General features: G+C 46.0%; 1 protein-coding gene across 3 annotated transcripts; it reads right to left on the bottom strand.

The window, feature by feature from the left end:
- Nucleotides 1-159: 159 nt before the first annotated feature.
- gbg8 (Guanine nucleotide-binding protein GI/GS/GO subunit gamma-8) lies at nucleotides 160-3,491 on the bottom strand. Of its 3 annotated transcripts, none has more exons than XM_045716221.1 (3): nucleotides 3,305-3,491; nucleotides 714-861; nucleotides 160-525 (listed from the first exon to the last, which is right to left on the bottom strand). In XM_045716221.1, exons 2-3 carry the CDS (start codon nucleotides 795-797, stop codon nucleotides 397-399), a joined length of 213 nt encoding a protein of 70 aa, XP_045572177.1. In that variant the 5' UTR covers nucleotides 798-861; nucleotides 3,305-3,491; the 3' UTR covers nucleotides 160-396.
- Between the last annotated feature and the right edge of the window lie 14,930 nt (nucleotides 3,492-18,421).

The following is an 18,421-nucleotide window of genomic DNA, read 5'->3' as shown; positions in this document are numbered from 1 at the left end:
GATGTTAGACATTTTACAGAAAAGTATTGCTGAGGTTTCTAGAAAGATTTAGGTGCAATTTAAGTTAATGTGTAATCTCTAATTGTCAGGGCAGTGTGCTGAAAGGGAGAGGTTAGTATGTAGGCTAGGCTTGTAGGCCTCGAATGAACTTTGCTCCCATCGTAAAGAAGGTTTTATTTCAGTCAATCTGATCAATCCAGATAAATAATTCAAGCACTTACATATACAGCTTTTTAAATACAAAATCATCACACTGATTAGGCCTACCAAAACCAAAATATTCAAGGGTTCTTCAAATGTGTTAGCATTATTTGTCCTGAGAACTGTCAATGAATTATTGCTAATAGTGACACAAAATTTAGGATTATTGTATTTAATAACGTGAATTTGTGGGGATTAGAGTATTGCACAGAATAATTTCTTCTCCCGAAAAGGGTTCTCAGAGGATGACACTGGTACCACCAGAGGGTCCTCCTTGGCATGAGCCTCACAGAAGGCCATCAGATCAGCTGCTGCTTTGGACACCTGCACATAGAGCACATGATTATTAACAAGGACAAAGCTATCAGATTGGAGAGTGGGAGCCAATGTGCTCGATTTACAATGTAAATTGATAATGGACAGCTTTTTTGTTACATAAAGAGATCAAAAATAAAACAAAAAAGGATATTGTGCCTAATAACCATTGTGCCTAATAACCATTCCTTGCTCACCATCATTCTTTCGATGTTGACTTCCAGTTTCAGCTGTTCCACTGTCTTGCGGGTATCTGCAATCTTAGCCATGTTATTGGACATCCTGCTTCCTCTCACTGTACCTCAGCCTGGTCCAACAGTTTGTAGATCATGTATTATGTTAATGCTTTTAAGAAGAATGATCAGAGTTACATTTTAATCAGTTATACAGGTAGTGCATATACCATGCATCAGACATAAATGCCAAAGCATGAGATGGAACCATGCCAGTGTATAATGGTTTCATTTGCTTGTTATTGCTGCTGCCTGGGTCTCAGCTGGAAGTGCCACAGTGAGGGCCTCAGAGGGAAGAGGTGCAGGGAGAGGCATGCATAGGCAGCAGCATTATGATTCCCTGATAAAATAAAGGTGGAATAAAATAAACAAATAAATTACCCAGGGGGTTTCTGCTAGCACATCACCTGTTTCCCTGTTTCCCTGTTGCTGTATCTGTAAATGAAATGTGCTGAACACTCATTATTACCTTGTCATGATGGTCTTACTGTATTTGTGATGATTGAAATTAGTAGCATTAGTTCTCTTACAAATTGCATGTGAATAAAGCAAATAACAGAGGAAATCCCACAATCACCTCTCTCATCCCTCCATACCCAATTATGTAGCTGGTCATCATGCGGCACAGTGTGGCTCTTAATGACAGTTGCCCACTCGGCCCCTTCAGAGGGCAGTTTCTTTTCTCAGCCTTTAATTTGTCCCCAATTTCATAGTCAACTGAATTAATTGATGATGAAAACTAGCTTTGTTTTTTACATGAACATTTACATAACATGTAGGCCTACTACACTTTAATGGACTGTACAACAACACATATCTCAAAATGTATAGTTTGTTGTCTACATCAGAACACAGCCAAATATACACTGAACAAAAACCTACAGTGCCTTCGGAAAGTATTCAGTATTTCAGTTTTATAATTGTAATACATTTGCAAAAATGTCTTAAAACCTGTTTTTGCTTTGTCATAATGGGGTATTTTGTGTAGACTGATAAGAAAAACAATTATTTAATCCATTTTAAAATAAGGCTGTAATGTAACAAAATGTGGAAAAAGTCAAGGGGTCTGAATACTTTCCGAATGCGCTGTAAACGCAACACGCAACAACATTTCTAAGATTTTACTGAGTTACAGTCCACATAAGGAAATCAATCAATTGAAATAAATAAATTAGGCTCTGATCTAGGGATTTCCAATGACTGGGAATACAGATATGGAACTGTTGGTCACAGATACCTTAAAAAAAGGTAAGAGCGTGGATCAGAAAACCAGTCAGTATTGTGTGACCACCATTTGTCTCATGCAGCTTGACACATCTCCTTCACATAGAGATGATCAGGTTGTTGATTGTGGCCTGTGGAATGTTGTCCCACTCTTCAATTGCTGTGTGAAGTTGCTGGATATTGGCGGGAAATGGAACAAGCTGTCGTACAGGTTGATCCAGAGCATCCCAAACATGCTCAATGGGTGACATGTCTGGTAATTATGCAGGCTATGGAAGAACTGGGACATTTTCAGCTTCCAGGAATTGTGTACAGATCCTTGCCATATGGGGCTGGGCATTATCATGCTGAAACATGAGGTGATGGCATCGGATGAATGGAACAACAATGGGCCTCAGGATCTCATCACGTTATCTCTGTGCGTTCAAACTGCTATCGATAAAATGCAATTGTGTTCATTGTCCATAGCTTGGCCTGCCCATACAGTAACCCCACTGCCACCATGGGACACTCTGTTCACAATGTTGACATCAGAAAACCGCTTTTCCACGCAATGCCATACACACTGTTTGCCATCCGCCCAGTACATTTGAAACCGTGATTCATCCGTGAAGAGCATACTTCTCCAGCATGCCAGTGGCCATCGAAGGTGAGCATTTGCCCATTGAAGTTGGTTACAACACCGAACTGCAGTCGGTTCAAGTCCCTGGTGAGGACGACGAGCACCCAGATGAGCTTCCCTGAGACAGATTGTGCAGAAATGTGGAGGTCCTGGGCTGACGTGGTTACATGTGGTCTGCGTTTGTGAGGCCGGTTGGACGCACTGCCAAATTCTCTGAAACAACGTTGGAGATGACTTATGGTAGATAAATTAACATTCAATTCTCTACCAACAGTTCTGGTAGACATTCCTGCAGTCAGCATGCCAATTGCACGCTCCCTCAAAATTTGAGACATCTGTGGCATTGTGTTGTGTGACAAAAAGGCACATTTTAGAGTGGCCTTTTATTGTCCCCAGCACAAGGTGCACCTGTGTAATGATCATGCTGTTTAATCAGCTTCTTCATATGCCATTCCTGTCAGGTGGATGGATTATCTTGGCAAAGGAGAAATGCTCACTAATAGGGATGTAAACAAATGTGTGCCAAAAAATGTATGGAAAATGTCTGGGATCTTTTATTTCAGCTCATGACACATGGGACCAACACTTTACATGTTGCATTTATATTTTTGTTCAGTGTATATCAATATTCTATTTACCAACAACATCAACTGTCACTATGGACCAGAACACAATCAATCTAATTTAAGGATTATAATTAGCCACTTACCGCAAAAACAAGACAGACAGGTTGGTAGGTCCAGGGCTGTCGAGTTGAGTTGGGATGGTTGAACAAGGCAATCTCTCTACAAACAAATGGAGAGTTCCAAATGGAGAGAGATTAGTGAGTATGATGGGGAGGAGGGCTTGAATAGGTTCCCTCCTCTCATACAGTAATTACCTCTCGTTCTTCCCCCATGTTGGGCTCAATGCAACGGTAGCAGACGACATAGGGTGTGACCTTCCTCTCTTGAAAGTGTCTATCATTTGCTTGTCATCAATCAGACTTGTCATTTGAGACGCGTGCAGTTTTGTTGTAAAAGGTTGTCATTTCTTCCTCTAATCATTTTTTACAGCAAATTTGGGTTATGCTTATTAGTTCTTATTATTTATTATAAACAGAAAATAATCTGTGTTGCTCTTACATTTTCTGTTTAAGACTGTATTTATTTTGTATTGTTGTATTACTGTACTACAGTTCTGTGGAAAAAGTCAGTGATTTGCATGTAACCAAGAGCCTTAGGCAGGAGAGGTGTCATGAGAGATAAGCCTAGTGGTTGTTTTCCACATACTACCCATAACAAATATTTACCTGAAAGATTACAAGGGGGAGGGTTCATACCACCGTTGTTGTGCTACACTGTGGCATACTTAAATACTCGTGTAGTACGGAGTGTTATAGTGTCTAATACCATATATTGTGTGGTTAGGGATCCTGATGGTCTAAAATAGAGTGTGATGTGGAGTCGCTGAAGGAGAAGTTAGTTAGCTTCCAGTCACTCTAAGTACTGTCTGGATTTTCAGTATCTCTAGCAGGGCTTGCAGGGTTGCCAGGCTACAGCAGGGACAACAGTGCCTGCCTCATAGTTTAATGCGAAGTGCCTCATTAGCAGGTGTTTCCCTGCATTGATTGGTTGTCTCACTGCAAGTAGAGGGCTTCCAACCAGCACAGCCAGGTAAAGTCCTTCAACACTTACCCTTTCTCTGCTGCAGGTTGATGTTAATTGTCATTAATCTTGCCCTGGAGGCAGAACTGAGCAGTTTCCACTAGATGGGCCAGCTGCAAAATCAAAATGGGCATTTCCTGAAAACAAAAAATGAGCTTTTTGGTCTTAAATTTAACCCATAACAGTCTAAGCTATTAGCTCATACAAACGCATTGAATAACAGATTCACTATATGGAACAACAGATAGTCCCCCAAAAAAATCTAAAGGAAGTTTGTTCTGAAGTGTCTGTCATATATCTGTGAGATATAAAAAAGGTTCATATAATCTCCATATATATTGTACTTCCATTCATTTTTTCAACTGGTACCTGGGGACCTTCAGACTAGACTTGTAAGGCCTGTGGGAGTCTTAGAACAAAGCAACATACATGTACATTACCGTTCAAAAGTTTGGGGTCACTTAGAAATGTCCTTGTTTTTGAAAGTAAAGCATATTTTTTGTCCATTAAAATAACATCAAATTGATCAGAAATACAGTGTAGACATTGTTAATGTTCTAAATGACTATTGTAGCTGGAAACGGCTGATTTTTTTATGGAATATCTACATAGGTGTACAGAGGCCCATTATCAGCAACCATCACTCCTGTGTTCCAATGGCTCGTTGTGTTAGCTAATCCAAGTTTATCATTTTCAAAGACTAATTGATCATTAGAAAACCCTTTTGCAATTATGTTAGCACTGCTGAAAACTGTTGTACTGATTAAAGAAGCAATAAAACTGGCCTTCTTTAGACTAGTTGAGTATCTGGAGGAGCATCAGCATTTGTGGGTTCGATTACAGGCTCAAAATGGCCAGAAACAAAGACCTTTCTTCTGAAACTCGTCAGTCTATTCTTGTTCTGAGAAATGAAGGCTATTCCTGTGAGAAATTGCCAAGAAACTGAAGATCTCGTACAACGCTGTGTACTACTCCCTTCACAGAACAGCGCAAACTTTCTCTAACCAGAATAGAAAGAGGAGTGGGAGGCCCCGATGCACAACTGAGCAAGAGGACAAGTACATTAGTGTCTAGTTTGAGAAACAGACGCCTCACAAGTCCTCAACTGGCAGCTTCATTAAATAGTACCCGCAAAACACCAGTCTCAACGTCAACAGTGAAAAGGCGACTCTGGGATGCTGGCATTCTAGGCAGTTGCAAAGAAAAAGCCATATCTCAGACTGGCCAATAAAAAGAAAAGATTAAGATGGGCAAAAGAGCACAGACACTGGACAGAGGAAGATTGGAAAAAAGTGTTATGGACAGACGAATCTAAGTTTGAGGTGTTTGGATCACAAAGAAGAATATTCGTGAGATGCAGAAAAATTTAAAGATTCTGGAGGAGTGCTCGATGCCATCTGTCAAGCATGGTGGAGGACATTTGATGGTCTAGGGGTGCTTTGGTGATGGTAAAGTGGGAGATTTGTACAGGGTAAAAGGGATCTTGAAGAAGGAAGGCTATCACTCCATTTTGCAATGCCATGCCAAGCCATACCCTGTGGATGGTGCTTAGTTGGAGCCAATTTCCTCCTACAACAGGACAATAACCCAAAGCACAGATCCAAACTATGCAATAACTATTTAGGGAAGAACCAGTCAGCTGGTATTCTGTCTATAATGGAGTGGCCAGCACAGTTCACGGATCGCAACCCTATTGATCTGTTGTGGGAGAAGCTTGGCTGTAAGAAGTGCCCATCAAGCCAATCCAACTTGTGGGAGGTGCTTCAGGAAGCATGGGGTGAAATCTCTTCAGATTACCTCAACAAATTGACAAGAATGCCAAAGGTCTGCAAGGCTGTAATTGCTGCAAATGGAGGATTCTTTGAAAAAAGCTAAGTTTGAAGGACACAATTATTATTTCAATTAAAAATCATTATTTATAACCTTGTCAATGTCTTGACTATATTTCCTATTCATTTTGCGACTCATTTCATGTATGTTTTCATGGAAAACAAGGACATTTCTCAGTGACCCAAACTTTTGAACAACTGTGTACGTGTTCGTGAGAGTCTCACCTTAGCATGGAGCCCAAACTGTTCAGACACCAGAGACGATTTTGTGAGAAGACCCATTTTCGGATGTCTCATGGTCTGACAAACTCTGCTCTAGCTCTGTCACCACAGATGTGGAAGTGCAAAATCGGCAGATGCGGTGAATTAAGACGCATCCAGTGCACAAATAAACTCAGCAAAAAAAGAAATGTCCCTTTTTCAGGACCCTGTCTTTCAAAGATAATTCGTAAAAATCCAAATAACTTCACATATTTTCATTGTAAAGGGTTTAAACACTGTTTCCCATGCTTGTTCAATGAACCATCAACAATTAATGAACATGCACCTGTGAAATGGTCGTTAAGACACTAACAGCTTACAGACGTTAGGCAATTAAGGTCACAGTTATGGAAACTTAGGACACTAAAGAGGCCTTTCTACTGACTCTGAAAAACACCCAAAGAAAGATGCCCTGGGTCCCAGCTCATTTGCGTGAACATGCCTTAGGCATGCTGCAAGGAGGCATGAGGACTGCAGATGTGGCCTAGGCAATAAATTGCAATGTCCGTACTGTGAGATGCCTAAGAGAGCACTACAGGGAGACAGGATGGACAGCTGATGGTCCTCTCAGTGGCAGACCACGTGTAACAACACCTGCACAGGATCGGTACATCCGAACATCACACCTGCGGGACAGGTACAGGATGGCAACAACAACTGCCCATGTTACACCAGGAACGCACAATCCTTGCATCAGTGCTCAGACTGTCCGCAATAGGCTGAGAGAGGCTGGACTGAGGGCTTGTAGGCCTGTTGTAAGGCAGGTCCTCACCAGACATCACCGGCAACAACGTCGCCTATGGGCACAAACCCACCGTCGCTGGACCAGACAGGACTGGCAAAAAGTGGTCTTCACTGACGAGTCGCAGTTTTGTCTCACCAGGGGTGATGGTCGGATTCGCTTTTATCGTCGAAGGAATGAGCGTTACTCCGAGGCCTGTACTCTGGAACGTGATCGACTTAGAGGTGGAGGGTCCGTCATGGTCTGGGGCGGTGTGTCACAGCATCATCGGACTGAGCTTGTTGTCATTGCAGGCAATCTCAATGCTGTGCGTTACAGGGAAGACATCCTCCTCCCTCATGTGGTACCCTTCCTGCAGGCTCATGCTGACATGACCCTCCAGCATGACAATGCCACCAGCCATACTGCTCGTTCTGTGCGTGATTTCCTGCAAGACAGGAATGTCAGTGTTCTGCCATGGCCAGCGATTGAACACATCTGCAACCTGTTGGATTGGAGGGTGAGGGCTTGGGCCATTCCCCCGAGAAATGCTTACAGGTGCCTTGGTGGAAGAGTGGGGTAACATCTCACAGCAAGAACTGGCAAATCTGGTGCAGTCCATGAGGAGGAGATGCACAGCAGTACTTAATGCAGCTGGTGGCCACAACAGATACTGTTACTTTTGAATTTGACCCCCCCTTTGTTCAGGGACACATTATTCCATTTCCGTTAGTCACATTTCTGTGGAACTTGTTCAGTTTATGTCTCAGTTGTTGAATCTTGTTATGTTCATACAAACATTTACACATGTTAAGTTTGCTGAAAATAAACGCAGTTGACAGTGAGAGGACGTTTCTTTTTTGCTGAGTTTAGATATCTCTATCTTAAAAACTTATTTGGGATCGGTGTCCCATCCACGGGACGGTTGGGCTAACATAGGTCTAATGTGATTAGCATGAGGTTGTAGGTAACAAGAACATTTCCCAGGACATAGACATACTGTATCTGATATAAGCAGAAAGCTTAAATTCTTGTTAATCTAACTGCACTGTCCAATTTACAGTAGCTATTACAGTGAAAAAATACCATGCTATTGTTTGAGGAGAGTGCACAATTTTGAACATGAAAAGTTATTAATAAACAAATTAGGCACATTTGAGCAGTCTTTTGAATTTTGAACAGAAATGCAATGGTTTATTGGATCAGTCTAAAACGTTTTACATACACTGATGCCATCTAGTTGCAAAAATCTAAATTGCACCTGGGCTGGAATAATGCATTTCAAAGATGATGGTACAGAAAAATACAAAAGAACGGTTGTTTTTTTCTTTGTATTATGTTTTACCAGTTCTATTGTTTTATATTCTCCTACATTCCTTTCACATTTCCACAAACCTCAAAGTGTTTCCTTTCAAATGGTACCAAGAATATGTATATCCTTGCTTCAGGGCCTGAGCTACAGGCAGTTAGATTTGGGTATATAATTTTAGGCGAAAATTGAAAAACGGGGTGGATCCCGTTTGGATCCCGAGTTTTTAAACTGACAAAAATATAAAAATATTATGCCAATTAGATTTCTGTGGGGGGTGCAGAAATCGACTCTGGGGGTTTAAGATTAGGGTTAGGCATTAGGGTTATCAGTGTGGTTAAGGTTAGGTTTCAAATCAGATTTTATGACTTTGTAGCTGTGCCAGTGACCACTCTGCAGAGTTCAAATCAAATCAAATCACATTATATTTGTCACAAGCGCCGAATACAACAGGTGTAGATCTTACAGGGAAATGCTTACTTACAAGCCCCTAACCAACAATGCAGTTTAAAAAAAAAAGTAATAGATAAGAATAACAAATAATTAAAGAGCAGCAGTAAATAACCATAGCGGAACATATACAGGGGGCTTATATACAGGGGGTACCCGGTTGCCTCTAGTACATGAGGCATACCAATAAATGCCAACCTGCTTCTCTGCTGCTGGGGGCATAGGTGGAAAGTTTGCCCATATACATTTTGTCTGTAAAGTAGAGATTTTTTATTTTTATTGAATTGATGTTATTTTATACAACTTTTACTCTAGTGTATCCATGGTGTAATGATATGGCAGTTACCACAGTAGTATGAGGGCTATGCAGCTGGATGGGCCATTCAGATGTTTATGGGTTAAATAACAGCAGTTCCATGTACACTTGATGATACAGTATATTGTGCTGAAATCCATAATCCACACTGAACTGAATGAATTCTACAGACGATAATGACGGCCCATTGTCAGACACTAACTTGTTCAGAATACACGTGAGATTATCCAGGTGCATTTTGCAGTTGTTCCTTACTCTATACCATGCTGCCTATCCATTTCCATTAATGTTTAGTCAATGAATTTTTAAAGCTGTACTTAGTTTTAAGGCCTGTTATTATGAATTTACCGGAACAAAACATATTTCCTGTAACAAATTCACATAGGCAAAAACACTACTGGTCAAAAGTTTTAGAACACCTACTCATTCAAGGGTTTTTCTTTATTTTTGCTATTTTCTACATTGTAGAATAATAGTGAAGACATCAAAACTATGAAATAACACATGAAATCATGTAGTAACCAAAAAAGTGTGAATCAAATCAAAATATATTTTATATTTGAGATTCTTCAAATAACCACCCTTTTCCTTGATGACAGCTTTGCACACGCTTGGCATTCTCTCAACCAGCTTCATGAGGTAGTCACCTGGAATGCATTTCAATTAACAGGTGTGCCTTCTTAAAAGTTAATTTGTGGAATCTCTTTCCTTCTTAATGCTTTTACGCCAATCAGTTGTGTTATGACAAGGTAGGGGTGGTATACAGAAGATAGCCCTATTTGGTAAAAGACCAAGTCCATATTATGGGAAGAACACCTCAAATAAGCAAAGAGAAATGACAGTCCATCAGTACTTTAAGACATGAAGGTCAGTCAATACAGAACATTTCAAGAACTTTTTGAAGTTTCTTCAAGTGCAGTCACCAAAACCATCAAGCTCTATGATGAAACTGGCTCTCATGAGGACCGCCACAGGAATGGAAGACCCAGAGTTACCTCTGCTGCAGAGGATAAGTTCATTAGCGTTACCAGTCTCAGAAATTGCAGCCCAAATAAAAGAAAAACCCTTGAATGAGTAGGTGTTCTAAAACTTTGGACCGTTAGTGTATATTAATAATGTATTCTCAAGACACAGGATATCATCATCATGCGGCCATAGTCTCTGTCTTGATTGGCAGACTCTCCTGTTAGCGCTCATTTCTTGCATGATCTCAAACCTCAGGATAATTACGCACAGCAATTCCTAGGAATGGGTAGAAGTGTCTGGTGAGCGAGGTGACAGGATATCTACCTCTAGCACACACAATAGTATCCAGAGATGTCTTTTCCCCATGAGCTTAAAAGACCTTGCATCCCATCTTTGAGGCGATATTTGATTCCAACCATGAACTTGGATCTGCTTCTTCTTTTCTTGGTGTAGTCCCAAACAGTGAGGCTGCAACCCTTTGTCACAACCAAGGAAGAGATGCGGTTGATGATAGGGATGTCAATTCAACACCTATTCAACATTGGTTCAACGTAATTGGAATCCATGTTGATTCAACCAGTGCATGCCCAGTGGGTGGGTAGGCATCAAGGTACTCTCCCGGGTAAATGTGCTCACAATAATAGTGACTGTCCTCTAATATGCACGAACAAAACTTCACGCTGTCTGCTTCTTTCAACCTATTGGGTTCTCGGCATTGTGCATTGCGGACTTTAAAGCACAAAGTGGTCCGAAGCAGAACGATCATCACATTCATGGTTGCCTTGTGTGGACAGAAGGGGTACAGGTATCTCCTTAAGTGACCAGTGTGTACCATACACTCACGTCAGCTGTTGGCAATCGACCCTGTCTGCTTTATTCAGTACCACATGCAACTTGTCTTCATAGCCATGTAGAGGCCCAAAGGCACGTGTGAGCCCACCAGAGAACTTCAGTTTAGGTGCACCAAACAGAAGGATGATGCGGTCGACACGTTCTGCAAACCAGCGCAACACTGCTGGGAAATCATACCCTAAGATAAGAAAGATGTAATGGCTTCGGTAGTCGTGTAGGAGGAATGAGGCGCAGGAAGCAGCGAACACAGGGAGTGGTGTTTTTAATAACACTGGAGAATAAACAAAAGTTCCCAAACATAGGGAATAAATACAAATAGGCAACAAGGTAAAGCCGACGAACAACACGTCGTCAATGAACAAAATTAATCCCGCACAAACAACGGACGGGCCAGCTAAACTAAATACCCCCTCTAATAGCTAATTGGCCACAGGTGCCCAAAACCAAAAAAAGGGAAAACCAAAAAGGGGATCGGTAGTAGCTAATAGGCCGGTGATGACGACCGCCGAGCGCCACCCAAGCAGGAGGGGGCGCCACCGTCGGTGGGAATCGTGACAGTACCCCCCTCCTGACGCGCGGCTCCCGCAGCGCGCCGACACCGGCCTCGAGGTCGACCCGGAGGGCGAGGCGCAGGGCGATCCGGACGGAGGCGATGAAAATCCCTCAACATAGATGGGTCCAAGACGTCCTCCGCCGGCACCCAGCACCTCTCCTCCGGGCCGTACCCCTCCCAGTCCACGAGGTACTGCAGGCCCCTCGCCCGGCGTCTCGAGTCCAGAATGGCCCGTATGCTGTACGCCGGGGACCCCCCGATGTCCAGAGGGGGCGGAGGGACCTCCGGCACCTCACCTTCTTGCAGGGGACCAGCTACCACCGGCCTGAGGAGAGACACATGAAACGAGGGGTTAATACGGTAATAGGAAGGGAGTTGCAACCGATAACACACCTCGTTTATCCTACTCAGGACTTTGAAGGGCCCCACACACTGCGGCCCCAGCTTCCGGCAGGGCACGCGGAGGGGCAGTTTCCGGGTCGAGAGCCAGACCCTGTCTCCCGGTGCGAACACGGGCGCCTCACTGCGGTGGCGGTCAGCACTCCTCTTCTGCCGCGCACTGGCCTCCTTTAGTGAGTCCTGGACGGCTCTCCAGGTCTCCTTGGAGTGCTGTACCCAGTCCTCCACCGCAGGAGCCTCGGTCTGGCTCCGCTGCCATGGTGCCAGGACCGGCTGGTAACCTAACACACACTGAAAGGGTGATATGTTAGTAGAGGAGTGGCGAAGTGAGTTCTGGGCTAACTCAGCCCAGGGGATATACCTCGCCCACTCCCCTGGCCGGTCCTGGCAATACGACCTCAGGAACCTGCCCACTTCCTGGTTCAACCTCTCCGCCTGCCCATTGCTCTCGGGGTGATAACCGGAGGTCAGACTGACCGAGACCCCCAGCCGCTCCATAAACACTCTCCAGAACCTGGATGTGAACTGGGAACCTCGATCAGAGACAATGTCATCCGGCACCCCGTAGTGCCGGAAGACGTGGGTAAATTGGGTCTCCGCAGTCTGCAGGGCCGTAGGGAGACCGGGCAACGGGAGGAGACGGCAGGACTTAGAGAACCGATCCACAACCACCAGAATCGCAGTGTTCCCCTGAGAGGGGGGAAGATCTGTCAAGAAGTCGATGGACAGGTGCGACCATGGTCGTTGTGGAACGGGGAGGGGCTGTAACTTCCCTCTCGGTAGATGCCTAGGAGCCTTAGTCTGGGCGCACACTGAACAGGAAGAGACATAGGACCTCACGTCCTTAGCCAAGGTGGGCCACCAGTACTTCCCCCTTAGACTCCGCACTGTCCTCGTCACACCAGTATGACCCGCAGTGGGTAGCGTGTGCGCCCACCGAATCAGACGATCACGAACACCGAGCGGCACATACATGCGCCCCACGGGCACCTGCGCAGGCGCAGGTTCCAACACCAATGCCCGCTCGATGTCCGCGTCCACCTCCCATACCACCGGTGCCACCAGCCTAGACGCTGGAATGATGGGAGTTGGATCGATGGGCCGGTCCTCCGTGTCATAGAGACGGGACAGCGCGTCGGCTTTAGTATTCAGGGAACCCGGTCTATAGGAAATGGTGAACCTAAACCGGGTGAAGAACATGGCCCACCTTGCCTGACGTGGATTCAGTCTCCTCGCTGCCCGGATGTACTCCAGGTTTCGGTGGTCGGTCCAGATGAGAAAGGGGTGCTTAGCCCCCTCAAGCCAGTGCCTCCACACCCTCAGGGCTTTGACCACCGCTAGCAACTCCCTGTCCCCCACATTGTAGTTACGCTCCGCCGAACTGAGCTTCTTCGAAAAGAAAGCGCAGGGGCGGAGTTTCGATGGCGTACCCGAGCGCTGTGATAGCACGGCACCCTCCCCCAGCCTCGGATGCTAAAGACGGGTCCGGGTGCGCCAACACGGGTGCGTCGGTGAACAGCGTCTTCAACTTCTTGAAGGCTCCGTCCGCCTCCGTCGACCATCGCAAACGCACCGGCCCACCCTTCAGCAGTGAGGTAATGGGAGCCACTACCTGGCCAAAACCCCGGATAAACCTCCGGTAGTAATTGGCAAAGCCGTGGTTGGAGTCGGCCAATTACGCACGGCCTTAACGCGTTTACACTCCATCACCACCCCCGTGGTGGAAATGCGATAACCCAGAAAGGAGACGGCTCGTTTGGAAAACTCACACTTCTCAGCCTTAACGTATAGGTCATGCTCCAGCAGTCTACCAAGCACCTTGTGCACCAGGGACACATGCGCGGAGCGGGTGGCGGAATATATCAGAATGTCATCGATATAGACAATCACGCCCTGCCCGTGCAGGTCCCTGAGAATTTCGTCAACAAAGGATTGAAAGACGGCTGGAGCATTTTTCAACCCATACGGCATGACGAGGTACTCATAATGGCCTGATGTGGTACTAAAGGCGGTTTTCCACTCGTCTCCCTTCTTGATACGCACCAGATTATACGCGCTCCTGAGATCCAGTTTTGTGAAGAACTGTGCTCCGTGAAATGATTCCACCGCCGTAGCGATGAGAGGTAGTGGGTAACTAAATCCCACCGTGATAGCGTTTAGACCTCTGTAATCAATGCACGGACGCAGACCTCCCTCCTTTTTCTTCACAAAAAAGAAACTCGAGGAGGTGGGTGAGATGGAGGGCCGAATGTACCCCTGTCCCAGGGATTCCGTGACATATGTCTCCATAGCCGCCGTCTCCTCCTGTGACAAGGTGTACACGTGACTCCTGGGAAGCGCAGCGTTAACCTGGAGATCTATCGCACAATCCCCCTGTCGATGAGGTGGTAATTTAGTCGCCTTCTTTTTACAAAAAGCGATCGCCAAATCGGCGTATTCAGGGGGAATGCGCACGGTGGACACCTGGTCTGGACTCTCCACCGACGTGGCACCTATGGAAACTCCTAGACACCTCCCTGAACACTCCTCTGACCACCCCTGGAGAACCCCCTGTTTCCACAAAATACGGGGATTGTGACCAGCCAGCCAGGGGACCCCCAGCACCACCGGAAATGCAGGCGAATCAATAAGGAAAAAACTAATGCGTTCCTTATGATTCCCCTGCGTTACCATGTCCAGTGGCACCGTAGACTCCCTGACTAGGCCTGACTCTAATGGTCGACTATCTAGGGAGTGCACGGGGAAGGGGGAATCTAACGGCACCCGCGGAATGCCCAGCTTAATGGCAAGTCCACGATCCATAAAGTTCCCAGCTGCGCCTGAATCGACTAGCGCCCTATGCTGGGAACAGGGAAAAAATTTGGTAAACAAAACAGGTAAAAACACGTGACCAACAGGGGGTTCTGGATGACTCTGGTGCTGACTCACCTGAGGTGACCAAGAAGTGTTCTGCCTGCCCTCTCGACTCCCAGACTGGCTCCTCCAGCACCGGTCGGCCGTGTGTCCTCTCTGACCACAGTTGGTGCAGGAGGAGCCACCTCCTCCGGTGCCCCTTAGCACGGCCCCCCCTACCTCCATAGGGGTAGGGGCGGGGGTGCACGGGGGTGGAACGGGCAGGACCCTCTCCGAACGCCCGCGGGCAGCCAGCAAATTGTCCAGACGTATGGACATGTCTATCAGCTCGTCCAGGGACAGAGCTGTGTCCCAACAGGCCAGCTCCCTGCGGACGTCCGCCCGGAGACTGCAGCGGTAGTGGTCTATGAGGGCCCTGTCGTTCCACCCCGCCCCAGCAGCCAAGGTCCTGAACTCCAGCGCGAAGTCCTGAGCACTCCTCGTCTCCTGCCTGAGGTGGAACAGCCGTTCACCCGCCGCTCTTCCTTCCGGAGGGTGGTCGAACACGGCCCGAAAGCGGCGGGTGAACTCTGGGTAGTGGTCCCTCGCCGAGTCTGGGCTGTTCCAGACCTCATTAGCCCACTCCAGAGCCCGGCCCGTCAGGCAGGAAACGAGGGCACTCACGCTCTCCTCTCCTGTGGGAGCAGGTCTGACGGTGGCCAGGTACAGCTCAAGCTGGAGCAAAAACCCCTGGCACCCAGCCGCCGCCCCATCGTACTCCCTTGGGAGCGCCAAACGAAGCGCGCCAGAGCCAGACGTTGTAGGAGGCGAAGGTGGCTGTATCGGAGGAGGTGGAGAGAGGATTCCACTTCTCTCCCATCGGTCCATCCTCTCCATCATCTGGTCCATCGCCGATCCGATGCGGTGTAGGACCGTAGTGTGGTGAAGCACACGTTCCTCCATCGAGGGAAGAGGAGTGCCCGCTGCTCCCACTGATTCCATGCCTTTTCTTTAGGTGCGGGATTCTGTAATGGCTTCGGTAGTCGTGTAGGAGGAATGAGGCGCAGGAAGCAGCGAACACAGGGAGTGGTGTTTTTAATAACACTGGAGAATAAACAAAAGTTCCCAAACATAGGGAATAAATACAAATAGGCGACAAGGTAAAGCCGACGAACAACACGTCGTCAATGAACAAAATTAATCCCGCACAAACAACGGACGGGCCAGCTAAACTAAATACCCCCTCTAATAGCTAATTGGCCACAGGTGCCCAAAACCAAAAAAAGGGAAAACCAAAAAGGGGATCGGTAGTAGCTAATAGGCCGGTGACGACGACCGCCGAGCGCCACCCGAGCAGGAGGGGGCGCCACCGTCGGTGGGAATCGTGACAAAAGAACAGCACAGTAATTTTATGAATGCATTAAAACAATGGAAAAAAGTATATGAATAAGGTCAACATGTATAATCCCAGTGGACCTCAAATATTGTATTTGATTGAGTATTGTTAGCAGCTCCACCCATAGATTAATATCTCAATATGTCCACATATATTAATCCATCTGTCCTCCCATCCCATACATACTGTCATTTAGTGACATCATCCATTCTGCTTCAAATCAACACCAGCTCTACAAGGCAAAATGCTAGAAGGATATGTATATGCACTGGCATGCACTATTGACACGTTTTTTCATATCAAACAGTTGATTTGAAAATAAGGTCTTGACGATGACCGAGGTGAGCACACACATCGTTGAGGCAGCCACGGTGTTTTGGTCGATTATCGCATTTTTGGATCGCAAAAAATAAATAAATCTGAGCTACCGAATATTAGGGAGACATTACCGGCTTGCTTTTGTCCGAAAATTCTGTCATCATCAGAAGATATACTACTGTCGGATTTTAAACAGAAGCAATGGGGCTGTGCAATGGAGACACAGGGGGAGGTGAGCCGGGACTCTATAGTGCGTTTCAGAAGGCGAGGACTCCCTGTGAATTTGCCTCAGTCATTCTGGTCGGAGTCTACATTGCGTCGAGCCCCTGTGCACATACAGTGCAACATCTACTGCTGGATCAGACTCAGATCACAGAGGTGGAAAGGAAGTACCCGCATTCTACTTTGAATATCATAGGGATTTTAACCACACCAGCGCACAACAGGAACGTCCCACATACGAAGAATTGGTGAAATGTTCAACGAGGAAAGAAAAAATTCTGGACCCCGCCAAGTCTGTGTCCAAAAGGCTCCTTAACAGCTTCTTCCCCCAAGCTATAGGACTGCTGAACAATTAATCAAATGGCCAGTATCCCCCCCCCCCCCCCCCCCCCCTTTACACTGCTGCTACCGTGTTGTTTATTATCTATGCATAGTCATTTTACCCCTACCTACATGTACAAATGACCTCAATGACCTCTAATAACCTGTACCCCGCACATTGACTTTGTACCGGTACCCTACGCTGTATATAGCCTTGTTATTGTTATTTTATTGTGTTACTTTTTTGACCTTAGTTTATTTAGTAAATATTTTCTTAAATCCATTTTCTTAAAACTGCATTGTTGGTTAAGGGCTTGTAAGAAAACATTACACGTTAAGGTCTACACCTGTTGTATTCGGCGCATGTGACATCCCTGCCATCCCAGGAATCCCCCTCTGTCCCCCTAGGCTGCCCTAGGGGGACCCCTGGTCATCACAGAGCAGGTCAACAGACTCTATAGGAAACAGAACAGCAGGAAGGCTGCGGCCCGGATACGGTCTCTCCAGCCACACTTAAGCACTGCACTGACCAGCTCTCCCCTGTTTTCACTGACATATTCAACCATTCACTAGAGCAATGCACTGTTCCTGCCTGTTTCAAAACTTCCATCATTGTTCCAATTCCGAAAAAACTAAATGTGTTCTGCCTGAACGACTAGAATTAGTCATACACTGTTTTTTAGGCCTTAGTGAATTTAATCTTGCTTATTGACTACGTTTGGCATGTCCAGACGGCAAGTTACAGTAGGCCTAGCCTCAATATCAGTGCACATGCTATAGCCTATATTTAACAATGTATTTCCACATTGAAGCAATTAGAACAATGTGGACTGCAAACATGTTCAACATATTTAGCAAATAAGGGGCAGGCTATTTAATGAATTGGAGTTGATGACAACACAATATATAAAGTACACAACTTGAAGGAACCAAACGTTTAGCCATGGAGCACGTTCTGATTGGCAAGTGAGGGGCCAATCCTCGACACACCCACAACTCAACTGGTTTATTCACCAAAACCCAGCCCTTTCACTCCACCTCCAGCAACTGCACCTATAATTGCGGTGGTGAAAATAGCTGAAATATTTCTGACACACCCCCGAACCTATAGCGCTACCGCTAAGGCTTAGATTTACCATTGCGTTATGTTTGTATCTCTTTTCTCATGTCCTCTCTTTTTCCATCTGTAACCGATGTGAAATGGCTAGTTAGTTAGCGGTGGTGCGCGCTAATAGCGTTTCAATCAGTGACGTCACTCGCTCTGAGACTTGAAGCAGGGTCGTTGCAAGGGTCGCGGCTTTTGTGGCGCGATGGGTAACGTTGCTTCGTGGGGTGTCAGTTGTTGATGTGTGCAAGGGTCCCTGGTTCGAGCCCGGTTTGGGGCGAAGAGAGGGACGGAACCTACACTTGTTACACATCCACTCCTTTATTTGCA

Source organism: Salmo salar, chromosome 04 (assembly GCF_965601325.2).
Source record: "Salmo salar chromosome 04, fSalSal1, whole genome shotgun sequence".
In the NCBI taxonomy this organism is placed as follows: Eukaryota; Metazoa; Chordata; class Actinopteri; order Salmoniformes; family Salmonidae; genus Salmo; species Salmo salar.
This window is presented reverse-complemented; position numbering and strand designations above follow the sequence as displayed.